This window comes from Anabrus simplex, chromosome 7 (genome assembly GCF_040414725.1).
Source record: "Anabrus simplex isolate iqAnaSimp1 chromosome 7, ASM4041472v1, whole genome shotgun sequence".
NCBI lineage: Eukaryota > Metazoa > Arthropoda > Insecta > Orthoptera > Tettigoniidae > Anabrus > Anabrus simplex.
This window is the reverse complement of record NC_090271.1, coordinates 162,839,146-162,856,072: the sequence shown is the minus strand read 5'-3', so window position 1 is coordinate 162,856,072 and position 16,927 is coordinate 162,839,146. Positions and strand designations below refer to the sequence as shown.

Genomic DNA, 16,927 nt, shown 5'->3' with positions numbered 1-16,927 from the left:
TTAGAATAACATAGAGGGGCTGTATACCTGACATCAGCGCTCCCTGCTTGAGGCAAGTTGATAAGGGGCAGCCATGTTAACGGTTGTCAAAACAAAGCGAATTGGCGCGAGAGCATATGTTGAGGTGACAGGGAGATCGTGCATTCCAATTCCCTATGTTTTAAGAAGTGAAAAGATAGATTCTCGCTTTCAAGAATGCCAGCCGTAAGCTCAGCGTATGGTTGTACTAATCGGAGTAATAAAACCAAGGATATATCGTACTTTAAGTAAGTATTACTGAATTATAGCCGAGATTCTTTTTTGTAATTTCTGTTTGTAATTAAATCCATTTTATTGTTTACTTAGCGAAAGTACGGATAGCCACGGTAATTATTTGTCGAATTTTGTTTCAGATTTCGTTTAAAGAACAAGGAATTAACTGAACAATACGTTGTGAGGACGAAAAGAGATAAATGGTATTCCACTCAATTCAGTTGCTTATGCTCTGTACATATCCAGCCCTATTTAATTTTCATTCACATTTACAAATAAAGGAAATGGAACGCCCACCACCAAGAAAACGTAACCACAAAAAATCACTTATTTCGTTCAAACGTACACCAAGTATGATAAATACAGCATTTTACTGCTATTTTTGAAATGTATACAGCCTTATTGTAGACGTCTGTTGCCTTGGTTTTTAAAACTACGCCACACTTCATAATGGACAACTTTCAAGCTAGTAATCCCAGTATGATATGGTAATGGGAGAAACATGATATCCCCACTATATTATAATAAATAATTACACTAAACGATTATTGTAGTAAAGTATTCATGGGCCGCCTCTGTGGTGCACTGGTTAGCGTGAGCAGCTGCCACCCCTGGAAGCCCGGGTTCGATTCCCAGCTCCGCCACGAAATTTGAAAAGGGGCACGAGGGCTGTAACGGGATTCTATCAGCATGGGGACGTCAACTGAACAGAAGTGTGTTCGACTCCCACCTCAGCCATCCTCGAAGTGATTTTCCGTGGTTTCCCACTTCTCCTCCAGGCAAATGCCGGGATGGTACCTAACTTAAGGCCACGGCCGCTTCCTTCTCCCCCCCACAAGGCCCCTGTTCAGCATAGCAGGTGCAGCCCTCCCTCACAGTTGTATCCCCCACCCAATGTCTCACGCTCCAGAACACTGTCCTTGAGGTGGTAGAGGTGGGATCCGTCGCTGAGTCCGTGGGAAAAACCAACCCGGGAGGGTAAACAGATTAAGAAAGGAACACAGTACTCATGAGGATGCAATAATTTTAAAAATATTAACAGAATGAGGTTGTAACCTATTAAAGGTCCCTATGATTTTAAAGTTTCTTGTCATAAATATTTATGTCCATCGTTTTTATTCTAATTTACGCTTAACCACAACAGCCAAGCAGGGTAACGCTTATTTGTCGAATTTTGTTTCAGATTTCGTTTAAAGAACAAGGAATTAACTGAACAATACGTTGTGAGGACGAAAAGAGATAAATGGTATTCCACTCAATTCAGTTGCTTATGCTCTGTACATTTCCAGCCCTATTTAATTTTCATTCACATTTACATTCGTATGTCACTGTGCGATGATTTCGAACTACCCTACAATCAACTGATCGTGATGTTGGCCTCGTGCCGCAATATGATGAAGTGGCGGTATTCGCTTTCATGCTTCAAGCTTTCGGCAACGGACTTCAATTCTCCCCCAGCGATTCTAAAATGCGCATTTTCTACACTTTTCGTCATTTAAAGGCCATGCCCCCTTGCTTGTGTGACAACAGGAAACATGGCGGACGTTCGTTCTATTAGGTTCACCCAGGCAGCGCTTCCGTCTCTCTATGTTATTCTAGCTCGTTGACAGGCTCTCATGGAGAAACCTAGCTTAGAGGCTACAGCACAAGATGGCAGCTATACATAGGCTGTTATGACCTCCTACTACTCTGTCAAGGCATAGCTCTATCGAACATGCATCGCGAAGGCAAGAGTGAGCACGTGCTGCAGCGATGACGTTATTGTACGTGTTTAGACTTAATCCTTTTCTCAAGAATGAGTAGGTGTAAGGAATGCAATATGTACAGCATATTTCAATGCAATAAAATATTTATTTTACAATGTACTACAGCAGTTTTCGTTTTGCTGCTGACAAGGTTGCTATGCTTCTTAGCAGCTTTCTGCGGCATGCTTCCGAAATTGTAATGCCTCCTGCAACATTGAAATTAAACAAAACATTTAGAAATGTATTATACTAAGTATGTTATACTTTACACAGAAGATAATGCACTTCTTACCTTGTTGTTATTTCTTTTCTGAATCATCATGTACTAGGAAAAGTTTATCCATATATTCTGTACAATCTTCGGATTTTCCCACCTCAGTGGCGGCTCGTGGCTGTAAAGTATGGTGAAGAGCTATTACCCGTTCGGTTTCGAGCGACAGATTTAGGAACTGCTTACCCTCCAGGGTTGGTTTTTCCCAAGGACAATGTCCTGGAGCTTCAGACTCTGGGTCGGGAGATACAACTGGGGAGGATGCCCAGTACCTCGCCCGCTATGCTAAACAGGGGCCTTGGTGGGGGATGGGAAGCGGCCGTGGCCTGGAAGAGAAGTGGGAAACCACGGAAAACCACTTCCAGGATGGCTGAGGTGAGAATCTCCGTTCCAGCTCTCATACCACTTTTCAAATTTCGTAGCAGAGCCGGGAATCGAACCCGGGCCTCCGGGGTGGCAGCTAAGCACACTAACCACTACACCACAGAGGAGGACAAGATTTAGGAACTACGTGATGTTTTTGGTTGTTTTGTACTCGTACCTGTGACTGGCGGAGTGTCCAGCACGTGACCACGATTTATTGAATTTAATGTTTCGTCATGACCACGAAAAGCTAGTAGTTCTTGCTTACTTAAATAGAGCACTGCATCAATTACCAACTGAAGGAAAAGCCTATTTAAATGTACATTTTCACTGAACTGTGCAATTACAATATACAGTCTGGCATTTTCCTTCAGGACATCAGAGATCGTATTTTGGTTTGTTTCCAATGTCTTGAAATCTAGCTGCCGTATTTTATGTTCTGCAGAGTCTGAGTACTTATGTAAAGAACGTGTTATGTTCAAAAGGGCTGAAAATCCTTCTTTATTCCCAACATTATTTTTTTGACAAAAGACAAGCAGGCTCAACAAAACAACTTCTGTAGAGCTAGAGAGGAGCACAACCATGGAAATTCCTTAAACCACGATCGTTTGAAACTAAGATTGTAAGATTTATCGGAATGTTTCACTTCTTTTGCAGTGATTCAGTAGGGCGATCAAAACGTAGGACTTCATTCTGATCTTCGTTTCTCCAGCGTGAAAATGGAGTTTATAATAAAATGCACACTATGTCATAAATAGGATACATTTAAATAAAACAGCACAACACTACGAATGAACCACGATGCGTAAGTATAGATGGGAGCTCAAGAGAAGAGTTTCGCTAGGAATGTGGTCGGGAATGCGTTAGACCTCTCTTCTCCTCTGGCCCCTGGCTTCTCGTCGCCAAGCTAGTGTATGTACTTGCGTTTCTGAAAACGTTCGCCCTCGCAGTCGCAATGTCCTCAGGTGGTCTCTTCCTGCAAGGCACTCGATGTATTTTTGTATATCGGAGGTGGGTAATATTATTCATCTATTAATAGGCTACATCTGACCAGCGAAATATTAAGACAAGGAAGTTTCCAACTAATAGTAATCTAGGCTATTTTCCACTGACACTGGGAATGTATGCCATCTTCAACATTAGATTTTATCACGGGTAGAGTCCAACCTCATGGTGTAAATCGAAAGAGCTTCTGTTATTATTTTAATTTTAATATATATACTGTAGGCCTTTGCTGGCAAGATGTAGTGTGTAGAGTGTACTATGTCTTCTGGTGTGGGCTAGAATAAAATTGTTACTTTCATTGAACAGTCTCAATCTTATACTTGGCTTTGACAATATGGAAGTGGCTGAGGTATGAGTGACGCTAGTAATGCCACTCCTTGTACAGCCAGTCCCTGCTATGAATGGTGTGAAGATGTCGCTCATAGGGTCAGTTGGTGCACGCATTTCAGTAGGCTTGGCAGGCTGATGTGCAATAGCAACTTCTGGTTCAGTGAGGAAAGCAACGGGAAACTACCTCACTCCTCATTTTCCTAGTACGCCTCTTCAGTGACACCTAGGCATCTATGACAGCTAATGGTGAACCTGTTGAGGATCCAACCAGCCTTCGGGCTAAATACCCAACGTACGTACGTATATATATTATAATATTTCTTTTACATATTTTTACAAAATGATCGCCAACGTCCGATGAAGGTTACAGTACTAGAAGAAGGCGATATTTATTTCCTATATTTCAAATGTAGTAAGTTAGAGATCGGGCCAGGTAGGAAGACATCTGGGAGCGCATGCGCACTTTGGACTGTCTCGCGTAGCGTATCCCCTCCTAACAGAGCTCCTGCTACAAGGACAGTGCAGTGCATAAGTTTACACGCAGCTGCCGTGCTCTGCTTTCTAATTTTCCATTGAGTAGTAACTGTGGTTAGTGGTGGTGTACGTTCCAGTATCGGGCGGAGGATAGTTGTACATGCTGGCGGTGAAATGGGTTTCATCGAGAACTGTCTGCTAATCTGGAAGTCAGGCAGCAAGAGTGGCGACTACCACGATGACATGATTAGTGACTTTTTTTTAGAGTATGAAAGATAACTTCCACCTCGCAGTGTTCTCGTAATTGACTACGCGTCATATCACAACAAGAAAGTAGATCGTGCTCCAACCTCCAGCTCACGGAAAGTGACCATGATCTCCTGGCTAGTGAATAGGAACCTTCCACGCCGTGAGACGATGTACAAACACGAGCTTTATGAGCTTATCAAATTGCACAAGCCGGCACACAAAACCTACGTCCTAGATGAACTCATGGAACAGTACGGACACTCGGTAATTCGACTGCCCCCATATCACCCTGAATTAAACAGTATTGAAATAATGTGGGCAAAAGTGCAGAACTGGGTAGCTTCTCACAACGTCACCTTCACTATTGACGACGTAGAGAAACTCACTTGACAGAAATTCGTGTCAATATCCGCCGAAGACTGGAACATAAGCGATGGGGAACATTTTGAAGACATTATGGAGTCCTTTGCGATCCAGCTGGGAGCCGTCGACACGTCATCCGGTGAGGACGACAGAAGTGATGACGGAGGACGCAGTGGAATTGAAGAGATGTAGTGGACATAATAAAACAAGAATGTGCTCATTTTGTGAATAATTATAGTGTCATTATTTTATTACTTATTACTTCTAGTGCCATTTAAGTTATCTTCGTATACATACGTTGTTACTCAGCATATGTAGACCCTTTATGGTGTTTCCTTTTATGAATTATATTTTGTTTCTGTACTTGAGAACAATTATATAATTATATATGTCATATCGTTAAGTCACATTTCTTATTTTACAACAAAACATTGGCATTAAGGAGCTAGGGACAATCGATCATATAGTCTAACACTGCTTTCTCGCCTTAAAGCAAAAGTACTTATTATTATTATTATTACTATTATTATTATTATTATTATTTCTTTCTTAATCTGCTTACCCTCCAGGGTTTTCCCTAGGACTCAGCGAGGGATCCCACCTCTACCGCTTCAAGGGTAGTGTCCTGTAGCGTGAGACATTGGGTCGGGGGATTCCAACTGGGGAGAATGACCAGTACCTCGCCCAGGCGGCTTCACCTGCTATGCTGAACAGGGGCCTTGGTGGGGGATGGGAAGATTGGAAGGAAGCAGCCCTGGCCTTAAGTTAGGTACCATCCCGGCATTTGTCTGGAGGAGAAGTGGGAAACCACGAAAAACCACTTCCAGGACGGGTGGGGTGGGTATCGAACCCACCTCTACTCAGTTGACCTCCAGGCTGAGTGGACCCCGTTCCAGCCCTCGTACAACTTTTCAAATTTCGTGGCAGAGCCGGGAATCGAACCCGGGCCTCCGGGGGTGGCACCTAATCACGCTAACCACTACACCACAGAGGCGGACATTATTATTATTATTATTATTTCGTTTCACACTCTTTGGGGTATGTTGAATCAATTCTTTCTCTGTGTGTTGTTCTTTACTTAGTGCCCAGTATTTCTTCATTCTTTCTGATCTTCGTTTCTTCTCGTCTTCCGAGATAATAGATGTGCCTTTTAATGTAGATTTGTTTTGGAACGTTATGTTTTCTTTAGTTATTACTTTAGCTGTTCGACGGAATAGTGATTTTTCTGTAATTTTTAATTCTAACAAGTCTTTTTCAGTTTCTTTAAACCAGTTCGGTTTTGTTTTGAGTTACGGAAGAAGTCAAGATTTGTTCGGTTAATCATAAAGTTCATTCCGAGGAGAAGATGACCGTAAAAATGTATCCTCTTTCTTCGCATAGTATCTGAAAGTTTTCAATTTTCTTGTGGCTTATTATTATTATTATTATTATTATCGAGTTATTTTACATGACGTGGCTTAGGTTATGAAGCCTGAGCAAACCATATTCTACACTGTACATTTACAGCTTCGTAAAGTTAATTTTAAATCAAATTATAGTTTAAAAATAAGGACTGCACAAATTGATACACGGAAAGGATTTTGACAGCTAATGTAATAAGAGGTTAAATTATGTTCTAACTCCTTCAATCTATCTGTCATCTGTAACACTTCTAAATGCATTCATTTCGGCTAGGTATGTCTGTTATTTTCAACCGGAAGGGAATTCCACTAACTGAAAATCTGTGGAGTGTTACATGTCAGTTAATACAAATATTTCGGGTCAACTGTACGTCGCCACAACACTGAGCGAGAAGGGGAAGTCAGCGTTCTCGCTCCCACGGCTCTGCGTTCTCACTCGCACACTTCCCCTCACCGGATGTCTTCCTAGCTGGCCCGATCTCTACATGAAGCGAGCTACATGCAGGTCAGTTTCGTCCGTCAGTGTGCCGAGTTACGAATGCATTCTCTCTCACACACATGTCCCGGCGTGTTCGTTAGGTGAAGAAAATAATAATAATAATAATAATTACCAGATTGAATATGTGCGCGTATAACAATTTTATGATTACGATCCAATCAGGCAACTCATCCAGACATTCAGTTAATTTATAATGTCTATTGTAAGCTAAGGAGAAATCTGTTCGGACTCTTAAAAAACTTACACTAATTAATAATAGCAGTACCGATAAGATACATGTTGTCCTAGAAAATATAACACTGTTAATGTCTAGGACAAAGAGAAATACAAAGAAATAAAACTTAAAAACTGCAATATCGCGATTAGGAGTAATTATAATTTTTAATGTAGTAATAGATATAAGAAAAGCATTCATATAAAAAATAGCAATAAATTATTACTCTGTCTCCAGTTCCAGGCGATCCGGAACTCGGGGATGGGAGTATTCTATTCTTATTCTGTATAACAATGTTCTCGCTCGTGCGAAACATATTCTGTGCCGCAAGGGGTATTTTAAGTGTCGATAAAGCTGTTGACACGACGCTGACGTAGTTCAGCGTCTTCAAATACTATTGCACTTAGGCGAGATCGAACCCACCGACTTATTGTAAGCTCAGAAAGCCAGTGCTGTACCGTCTGAAATGGGTGCGAGAGGAGGGAATTTATTCATTATTCGACGAGTTAGTTTACTGAAGAACTCAATTTTATAGAATTTTATTTAATCACAAATATTTAAAAATACTGTAGGCCTAATTAGCTTTTAACTTTTCTTGATAGCCAAAACTATGAAATAAAATAACATTTAAAACAATAGACTCTAGGCCTAATTAACTTCATCAATCATTGTGTCCCTATGTCACTTTCCTTGATGATACACAAAACTATGAAATAAAATAACTTTTAAAACAATAGACTCTAGGCCTAATTAACTTCCTCAATCATTGTGTCCCTATGTCACTTTCCCTGATGATACACAAAGCTATGAAATAAAATAACATTTAAAACAATAGAGTGTAGGCCTAATTAGCTCCATCAATACCTGTGCCTCTCTGTCTCTTTCCTTGATGATACACAAAACTATCAAATAAAATAACATTTAAATAGAGTGTAGACCTAAATTAGCTTCATCAATCATGTGTCCCTATGCCACTTTCCTTGATGATACACAAAAATATGAAATAAAATAACATTTGAAACAATAGACTGTAGACCTAAATTAGCTTCATCAATCATTGTGTCCCTATGTCATTTTTCTTGATGATACACAAAACTATGAAAAAAATAACATTTAAAATAATAGAGTGCATGCCCATATTAGTTTCATCAATCCTTGCGCCTCTCTGGCAATTTTCTCTTTAGGCAAAACTAAAATAAAATAACATTTAAAACAATAGACTGTAGACCTAAATCAGCATCATCAGTCCTTGTGTCCCTATGTCACTTTCCTTGATGATACACAAAGCTATGAAATAAAATAACATTTAAAACAATAGATTCTAGGGCTAATTAGCTGCATCAATACTTGTGCCTCTCTGTCACTTTCCTTGATGATACACAAAACTATGAAATCAAATAACATTTAAAACAATAGAGTGTAGGCCTAATTAGCTCCATCAGTACCTGTGCCTCTCTGTCTCTTTCCTTGATGATACACAAAACTATCAAATAAAATAACATTTAAATAGAGTGTAGACCTAAATTAGCTTCATCAATCATTGTGTCCCTATGCCACTTTCCCTGATGGTATACAAAAATATGAAATAAAATAACATTTAAAACAATAGACTGTAGGCCTAATTAGCTCCATCAATACTTGTGCCTCTCTGTCACTTTCATTGATGATACACAAAACTATGAAATAAAATAACATTTAAAACAATAGAGTGTAGACCTAAATTAGCTTCATCAATCATTGTGTCCCTATGTCACTTTTCTTGATGATACACAAAACTATGAAAAAAATAACATTTAAAATAATAGAGTGCATGCCTAAATTAGCTTTATCAATCCTTGTGCCTCTTTGTCACTTTTCTTGATAGACAATACTAAGAAATAAAATAACATTTAAAACAATAGAGTGTAGACCTAAATTAGCTTCATCAATCCTTGTGTCTCTATGTTACTTTCCTTGATGATACACAAAACTATGAAATAAAATAATTAGCTCCATCAATACTTGTGCCTCTCTGTCACTTTTCTTGATGATACACAAAACTATGAAATACAATAACATTTAAAACAATAGACTGTAGGAATAATTAGCTCCATCAATACTTGTGCCTCTTTGTCACTTTTCTTGATAGACAAAACTATGAAATAAAATAACATTTAAAACAATAGACTGTAGGCCTAATTAGCTTCATCAATCCTGGTGTCCCTGTGTCACTTTTTGATACACAAAACTATGAAATAAAATAACATTTAAATAATAGAGTGTAGACCTAAATCAGCATCATCAGTCCTTGTGTCCTTTTGTCACTTTCCTTGATGATACACAAAACTATGAAATAAAATAACATTTAAAATAATAGACTGTAGGCCTAAATTAGCTTCATCAATCCTTGTGTCCCTGTGTCACTTTCCTTGATGATACACAAAACTATGATATAAAATGACGTTTAAAACAATAGACTGTAGGCCTAATTAGCTCCATCAATACTTGTGCCTCTTTGTCACTTTTCTTGATAGACAAAACTATGAAATAAGATAACATTTAAAACAATATACTGTAGGCCTAATTAGCGTCATCAATCCTGGTGTCCCTGTGTCACTTTTTGATACACAAAACTATAGAATAAAATAACATTAAAACAATAGACTGTAGGCATAAATAAGTTTCATCAATTCTTGTGTCCCTATGTCACTTTCCTTGATGATACACAAAACTATGAATAAAACAACATTTAAAACAATAGAGTGTAGACCTAATTAGCTCCATCAATACTTGTGCCTCTCTGTCACTTTTCTTGATAGACAAAACTATGAAATAAGATAACATTTAAAACAATAGACTGTAGGCCTAATTAGCTTCATCCATCCTGGTGTCCCTGTGTCACTTTTTGATACACAAAACTATGAAATAAAATAACATTTAAACAATAGACTGTAGACCTAAATCAGCATCATCAGTCCTTGTGTCCCTATGTCACTTTTCTTGATGATACACTAAACTATGAAATAAAATAATATTTAAAGCAATAGACAGTAGGCCTAATTAACTTCATCAATCCTTGTGTCACTTTTCTTGGTGATACACAAAATAATGAATAAAAATAACATTAAAAACAATATTTCTTAAGGAGGAGACGGACTTAAAGTTACCTTTCTACACGAACAAATTACCAGAAGCTCTAAGAAGAAGTGTTTGAAGAGCTTCTTCGATGGGTCACTCACTGTCTGTCAGGGGATGCGCAAGTTCGGATTCGGACGAGGAAAACTGGTCATCACTTGATTCATTAGAGTTACTATCCAGAGATATGATGAATTCTTCGAGCGCGTCTTCCATCAGTCCATCGTTCTGCCAGTACTCTTCCTCACTGTTACGAACGTGGGAACAATATCCATCCCAGTCTTCTTTGCTAATAGAAAAAATTGCATTACTCATTACGGCTTCGAGCTTTGTCATGGAAATGTACCCGCTAACATTGCTTTCCCGTACAATCCTCTTTGCCTTCGCCCAAGCCAGTTCAATGCCATTAAACTCGCACATGTAACGTAAATGTTTTATAACACAGTTATGTAAGCCTCAATATATAAATCGCTGTTCAACACTACCGAACTGTTCGACTGCCAGTCTATTTCTCTTAAGTGATCCTTGGTCGAGGTCGACCAATTCAGCACTAGGGTGTAAATCTATCGAGAAAAGGTGCGCAGATAATATGTGGAAACCCCGAAGGCGATAGTAATAGTCTATTTTTCCAATGTCCTCAGTATTCTTCCTCACAACGTATCTTATTCAAACAATTAGTACAATTACACATACCTTTGCCAACCAGTGTTTATTGTTTATTATTCGAACCTTCTTCCGATATACTTAAACTTATAAACCAGTTTCTTGATAACGCTAAATTAATTTTGTAAACAAACGATCTTCTTTTGTTTTTCCCAAAGGTCTTATTACACTCCTGCGTTCTTTTGTCATTATTTTGACAACTGTCTTACGATTAGGTGCATAACTTGCTGTCATAAGTGTGTGTGAACATTAGTGGTGTAGGTCAATAAGCGAATCGTTTATTATTGTGTGGGTTTTGTGTGGAAACTTTTCAAACAAACAAACAAACAAACAAACAAACAAACAAGCTAATTAATCCCGACTTGTAACTGGGTAACATTCAAGAAACCCAAACGTCCCACAACAGCAAGAAGAAGAAGAAGAAGACCCCGGCATCAGCTGAGCAGGTACAAGCTTGGGTACAAGTCAAGCAGTATGCTGGAAGTCTAAACGAGTGTGATTTTTTTTTTCTTTCCAGTTTTTAAATTCAAATAGAAACACAAATCAGATGGTATGCACGAACGTGATTGAGCTTTTTTTCCCCGTTATTAAGACGTGTTAAACCATGACATGGCATAGTTAGAAAATATATGTAATATATTTTTTAATATTGCCGTATTCTCGGGGGTGGGAAATTAATGAATAGTAGCAAATACTGTATTTGATAGTAGCATTCGAGTTTCGTGTCTTGATTTGGAACAGATGTGATCTTACCAAGAAGTGATTTTGTTTTCCTACTACAGTATAAATATGCCACAACCAACCAATGAGTTTTACGGAGGCGGTGAGGTGAAAACTGTGCCGGAAGACAATTCTGGTTTGAAGGTAATATTGTTTCCATTAATTTTGTATTGACTTTCGACCTTTGTTAAGTATATTAAAAGTAAGAAATGCTTCATCGTGCAGGATATCTATTGTTTAGGAACGATTTCCTAAACGTATATTTTTATTTAGTAGGCCTAACACTGTCTTAATTTAGAGGCTGCCTAAAAGACAAGGTATGGTAAAAGATCACAATGGAAAAATAAAGAAAAGCAATCTATTTGGATTTTAAAGAAAATAACCTAAGATACTTTCTTAAAATACTTATTACAAACTGTTCTGCATCTCAATATTTAGACTCAAACTTCTGTAAATGGACTTAGTAGCTTCATAACTATCCTGTTTTCTACTGGTTCAGCATTGATAGTTGCTTCTATGCCTCTAAATATGGAATTATTAAAAGCTTAAACCAGCCATCATTTCATACGTCCCTCTCTGCCGAGCTGTGACTTAATCTATTAGCCTATTCATGTAGAAAACTTATAGGCCTACTCCTCAGTTTACCTTTGCATGACCCCACCACCAAACACCAGTTCACACGGAACCTTCATCTAATGTTTACATTCCTATTTTAGCCTTTACCTCTTGATTGCAAATGCATTGGTTTCACAGTTCCAGCATTTGCTAGTGTATTTATTTTTTCTTCTCTGTTACTTTCAGCTTATAGTTAGGAAATCCCAGCTCCACTCAGTTTTCACCCTTATATAGCAAAGTCGGCCTGTAAGCATAATACTAGCCTCGCCTGTATGGATAATTTTGTCTGTGTATTACGTCTGTTTCTGGTTTGCATGCTGGTCATAAAAAAAAAGTTTTACGATACCTGAAGTAGCAGAGAGGAGAGATCCTTCCTTGATTCTTGTGACAAAGACCGACCTGCCTGCCCCGAAAATTATTCTTGCTTATTTATTTAACCTATTTATTTATTTATTTATTTATTTATTTATTTATTTATTTATTTATTTGGGGAATTAGAACTAAGACATACTCATACTACAGACTGCCTCCATTTTTGTTCCTATTGGCCAGCTGTGATCAGCTCTGATGATGCCAGTGTTCGTATTGTCTGTGATAAAGCTCGCATGATATGTGGACACAGGGTTACCATATTTGTTGAAAATAAGGAAAGAGTGGCATTTCAACTAGACGTGGAGTTTATCATAAAAGCGTGCGCTAGATAACCATTCTTTTTGTGACAGTAATTTTTGAAACATTTTAGCTGGACGCCAGAGGATGCTAGAGGCCTGATGACTGCCTCATGGGCCTAATCTGCGGGCTTATCCCCTACAGAGCGGTCTTGTGACTAGCCAGACGTAACCTATCCAGACCAATATTTTCTCCCGGTAGCTGTAACCTATGTGTAATGCCGATATTGGCAAGCCTGTGAGCTCGTTGGAGCTGCTGTCATATTGGATCTATAACATATACTTCACAAACTGGGTATCAGAGGTTTACCTTTCTCTACAAACTCATTTCCTTCTTACAAAATGATCCCAGTTGTAGATTCAAGGTGTAGGGGGCCCGTTTTCCTGAATTGTCTTAAGACAAAACCACATATATTTCCTATGGTTTTTAAATGGACTATAATTAATTTGTTATTTCACTATATCTAATATTGAACACATTATTTTATTCACTTACAAACCCAGCATCATGTTTACAAGAACTTCCTTGTAGGTTAAACTGTAGCAAAAGTGTCTGACTCGTGCATGGCTTCATTATATGAGCTGCAGAACAACTACAGTAGAATGAAAGACATAATATACAGTGATGAGCGATCCCATCCGTTATAATCTGTATTGTTATCAAGCCAAAGATCGATACGTATTCATTTACTGGTGATCTTGCAGCCTTGCTTGGGTCTGTGAACGACCGAACATTAGGATGAACTCTTGGGAGTACCCATCAGAGAAAGCTGTGGTTAATAGTTACCCATAAGGTTCTGTGTATGATCTGCACACACTTTGCAGGACGGCTGGCCTATTCGTGTGTAATGTTGAAGCTGTATCGCTGAGACGTTCTAATTCTTGGAATCGTAGACACTTCCTCCCCAAACGCGGCTGAAAATCACACCCTCTCCTCTCTTGGACTATCACCCTCGTTGGGACGACCTTGTCTTGTAGGATGTGAAAGGAAAGGAAGGCTATTTATTATACCTGGTTTGACGATTTGTATTGAAATGTCATTGCTCTGGATTTGCATCTGCTATTGGATCATGCTGTGGCAAAAAATTAAAAGTTATTTCAAGGGTTTAAACTGTCATTCTTTTGACTAAGGTTTTAATAGAAAGTATTTCACTCTTCATAATACAGCTGACAAGATGATATAACCAAGCTATAAAAATAATTATGCCACTACCCAAATGAACATTCTACAATTATGAAGATGTTTCTCCATTAAAGTACAGATGAAAGTGAATTTTTCGAAGTTCGGTACAGTAAAAATTAAAATATGTATGTTAGTAATAATCAAGTTTTGATATCCCCCCTCCATTAACTAAGCCGGTTCTGAAAGTTATCAATCTCGGAACTTCTGTAAACATTAATGTGTTGATACTAGAACAAAATTATTTTCGATAGGGGGAAGAAATGGTTTATTTTTTGTAAATTTTAATATTTCTTTACAAGTCAGTTGTGTATATCGTCGAGTTTAGATATACAGTATATGAGTTCAGAATTGTCTATTACACTTATTGCAATGGACTATGCATCACAGTGCAAAAGCACCAATATTAGGTCTATTCCGCATGAGCCGTCACTGCTGTGACTTCACAATTGGCATGGTCAATACATTACGCACTGTGTGCAATATTGAAAAACAGTTCAGCCAGATTGAGTGCCTCAGACAGTTAAGGCTGGTCTTTTGATCCCAAAGTGCTCTTGAGAAAAAGTTGATCGTATATAGTTCTTAACTCTTCTAGAGCACTAAATTATCTCTTGCCACATGCATTATTATTATTATTATTATTATTAAGGATAAGTACGCACGATGTGCATTACATAAAACTATTTACATAATTGTGTTATCGACAACCTCTTAGAATGTGTATAAAACGGAGTCATCATCATTTTTAAAAGGATTTTATATTGGAGTGCAACATCATCTTGTACCATAATTTTATTTAACATTCAAATATGTGGGTGTTATAATGTGTTTTAAGTTGTTTTAAGATTATTTAGGTTTGCCTGATTTGACTCTTCGACTGATGCTGGCACGTTATAAGTGCCGAAACTAGTACCTTATGTAACAACATGTGATTAATGCACACTAATAAATGTCATTGTATTGAATAGTGGACTCCTAATAATTTCAATTATTGTAACCTCTTAGAACACACGAGAGCGTGTATTTATCATGTTTTTTTTACATAATTTACAAATACACTTTGGTGTGGGTAAATGGAACACCTCTGTTTCACAAAATCTATGATGAAAACCGTGCACTGTGAAACGGGTCACTGTGTGTCTTATTTCATAGAGAGGGCCCTTCCATTCTATTGACGTCATGGCCGTTGTAGAGTAGAAATCAATTGGGATTTCCTTCTTTTTTGCTAGTAGTTCTTGTAGTACCTCGTTGTACTGTCTTGTGGACGGTAGTTAGTGATCCAGTCGAAGTTCTTCGATAAAGAAAAGTTCTCCTGCTAGTTCATGTGTCAACCTCGAAGGGGTATATTTCGATCGGCAAAGCAGTTTCTTTAAAAATACAGCTTTCACTATCTCTAAGTCTTTCAGATTACTTTTACTTAAATTATCCCATGTTATATCCAAACCATATGCTGTGATAAGTATAATGTTTGCTTTAAGAACTCTCAGTGTTGATTGCGGAGACATGTCCCTGAGATGACTAATGTCATTCATTGATCTGACAGCACATATCACCTTATCTTTCATGTGATGTGTGAATATTTTCACCTTTGTCAGAAGACTAATTCCTAGGTATTTGAAGTGTCAAGTTTGAATCAGTGGCTCATCTCTGAAATAAAGAATGTCATCATTGGCTGTTCTTCTTCCCTTTTTAAAGATCATTGTCATTGTCTTCTTAAGGTTTATTTCAAGATTGTTGTTTTGGGCCCATATTGCTAATTGATTGATTGATTGATTGATATTGCTCTCTTGATTTGAGGTCAAAACCATATCATCAGCAAATATGACGACTTTTACTTTCTGAGGATGTAAGACATATACTACATCTGCTGTAGCGACGTTAAATAGAAGAGGGCTTAGAGGGTCACCTTGGAGTACTCCATTTGTTTGATCGATAGGGTCAGATCTGGTAAAGCTGTTATGTATTTCTACCTGGTTGTTATGTAGAATATCCTTAATAAATCTTATGATGTAGTGGTGTTCCAGACCAATAATTTCTGTGAGCTTCCATACCAGTATGCTTCTATTAATTCAGTCGAAAGCTTTAGTAAAGTCTACGAAATCTGCATATACCTTCTGTTAAGGAAATCTTAAAGTGTCCTGGATTATGTTTAGCAAGTATTTGACAGCTTGCAAAGTCGATCTGTGCTTGCAGAAGCCGAATTGTTCTTCCAGAGTTTTCTCGTCTACCATTTGCGTCAGTCTTGTAGTAAGTATCTTAATCATACGTTTGAAGAGAGTATCTTCCAAAGAAATGCCTCTATATGCATCAGGATCACTGGAGTCGCGTATCATTTTATACAACATTTTAATTCTTGATCTTCTCCTAGAGTCTGGGATTTTTCCCTGTCGCAAGCATTCATTCATCAGAGCGGTCCACGTTTTTACGAGTATCGGTGCTGCATCTTTCAGATAGGCTATTCATTATATATCGAGTCAGGTCCACACGCCTTCCTGTCTTTACTGTTTCTTATTGCAAGTGAGAGTTCCTCTACTGTAATGGGATTGAATGCACTTGAGTGATGGTCTATACCTGGTCTGGTGTCTTTCTCTTGCAAAACTAGACTAAGGTGATATTCCCATGTTTCAGTTGGTATATCCTTTGGAAATTTTGGTTGTATAGGTTTTAGTGCTCTGAAGGGATCATGTTCTATTTCTTCTATAGGCCCTAAGTGTGTTCTCCTTCTTTTCTTGATAGTCTTTCTTAGCTTATTTGATGGTGAACTTGCATTCCTTCCGGAGATCTGCATATGTTTTCAGTGTA

General features: G+C 38.1%; 1 protein-coding gene across 5 annotated transcripts in view; it reads left to right on the top strand.

The window, feature by feature from the left end:
* The first annotated feature begins 11,394 nt into the window (after positions 1-11,394).
* Positions 11,395-16,927, top strand: part of LOC136877406 (NADPH-dependent diflavin oxidoreductase 1) — a 162,343-nt gene continuing 156,810 nt past the window's right edge. For all 5 annotated transcript variants that reach the window (XM_067151415.2, XM_067151417.2, XM_067151418.2 and 2 more), the window contains exon 1: positions 11,395-11,806. In XM_067151415.2, coding sequence (XP_067007516.2) covers positions 11,732-11,806 — 75 coding nt within the window. In that variant the 5' untranslated portion in view covers positions 11,395-11,731. The remainder of the gene's footprint in view (positions 11,807-16,927) is intronic.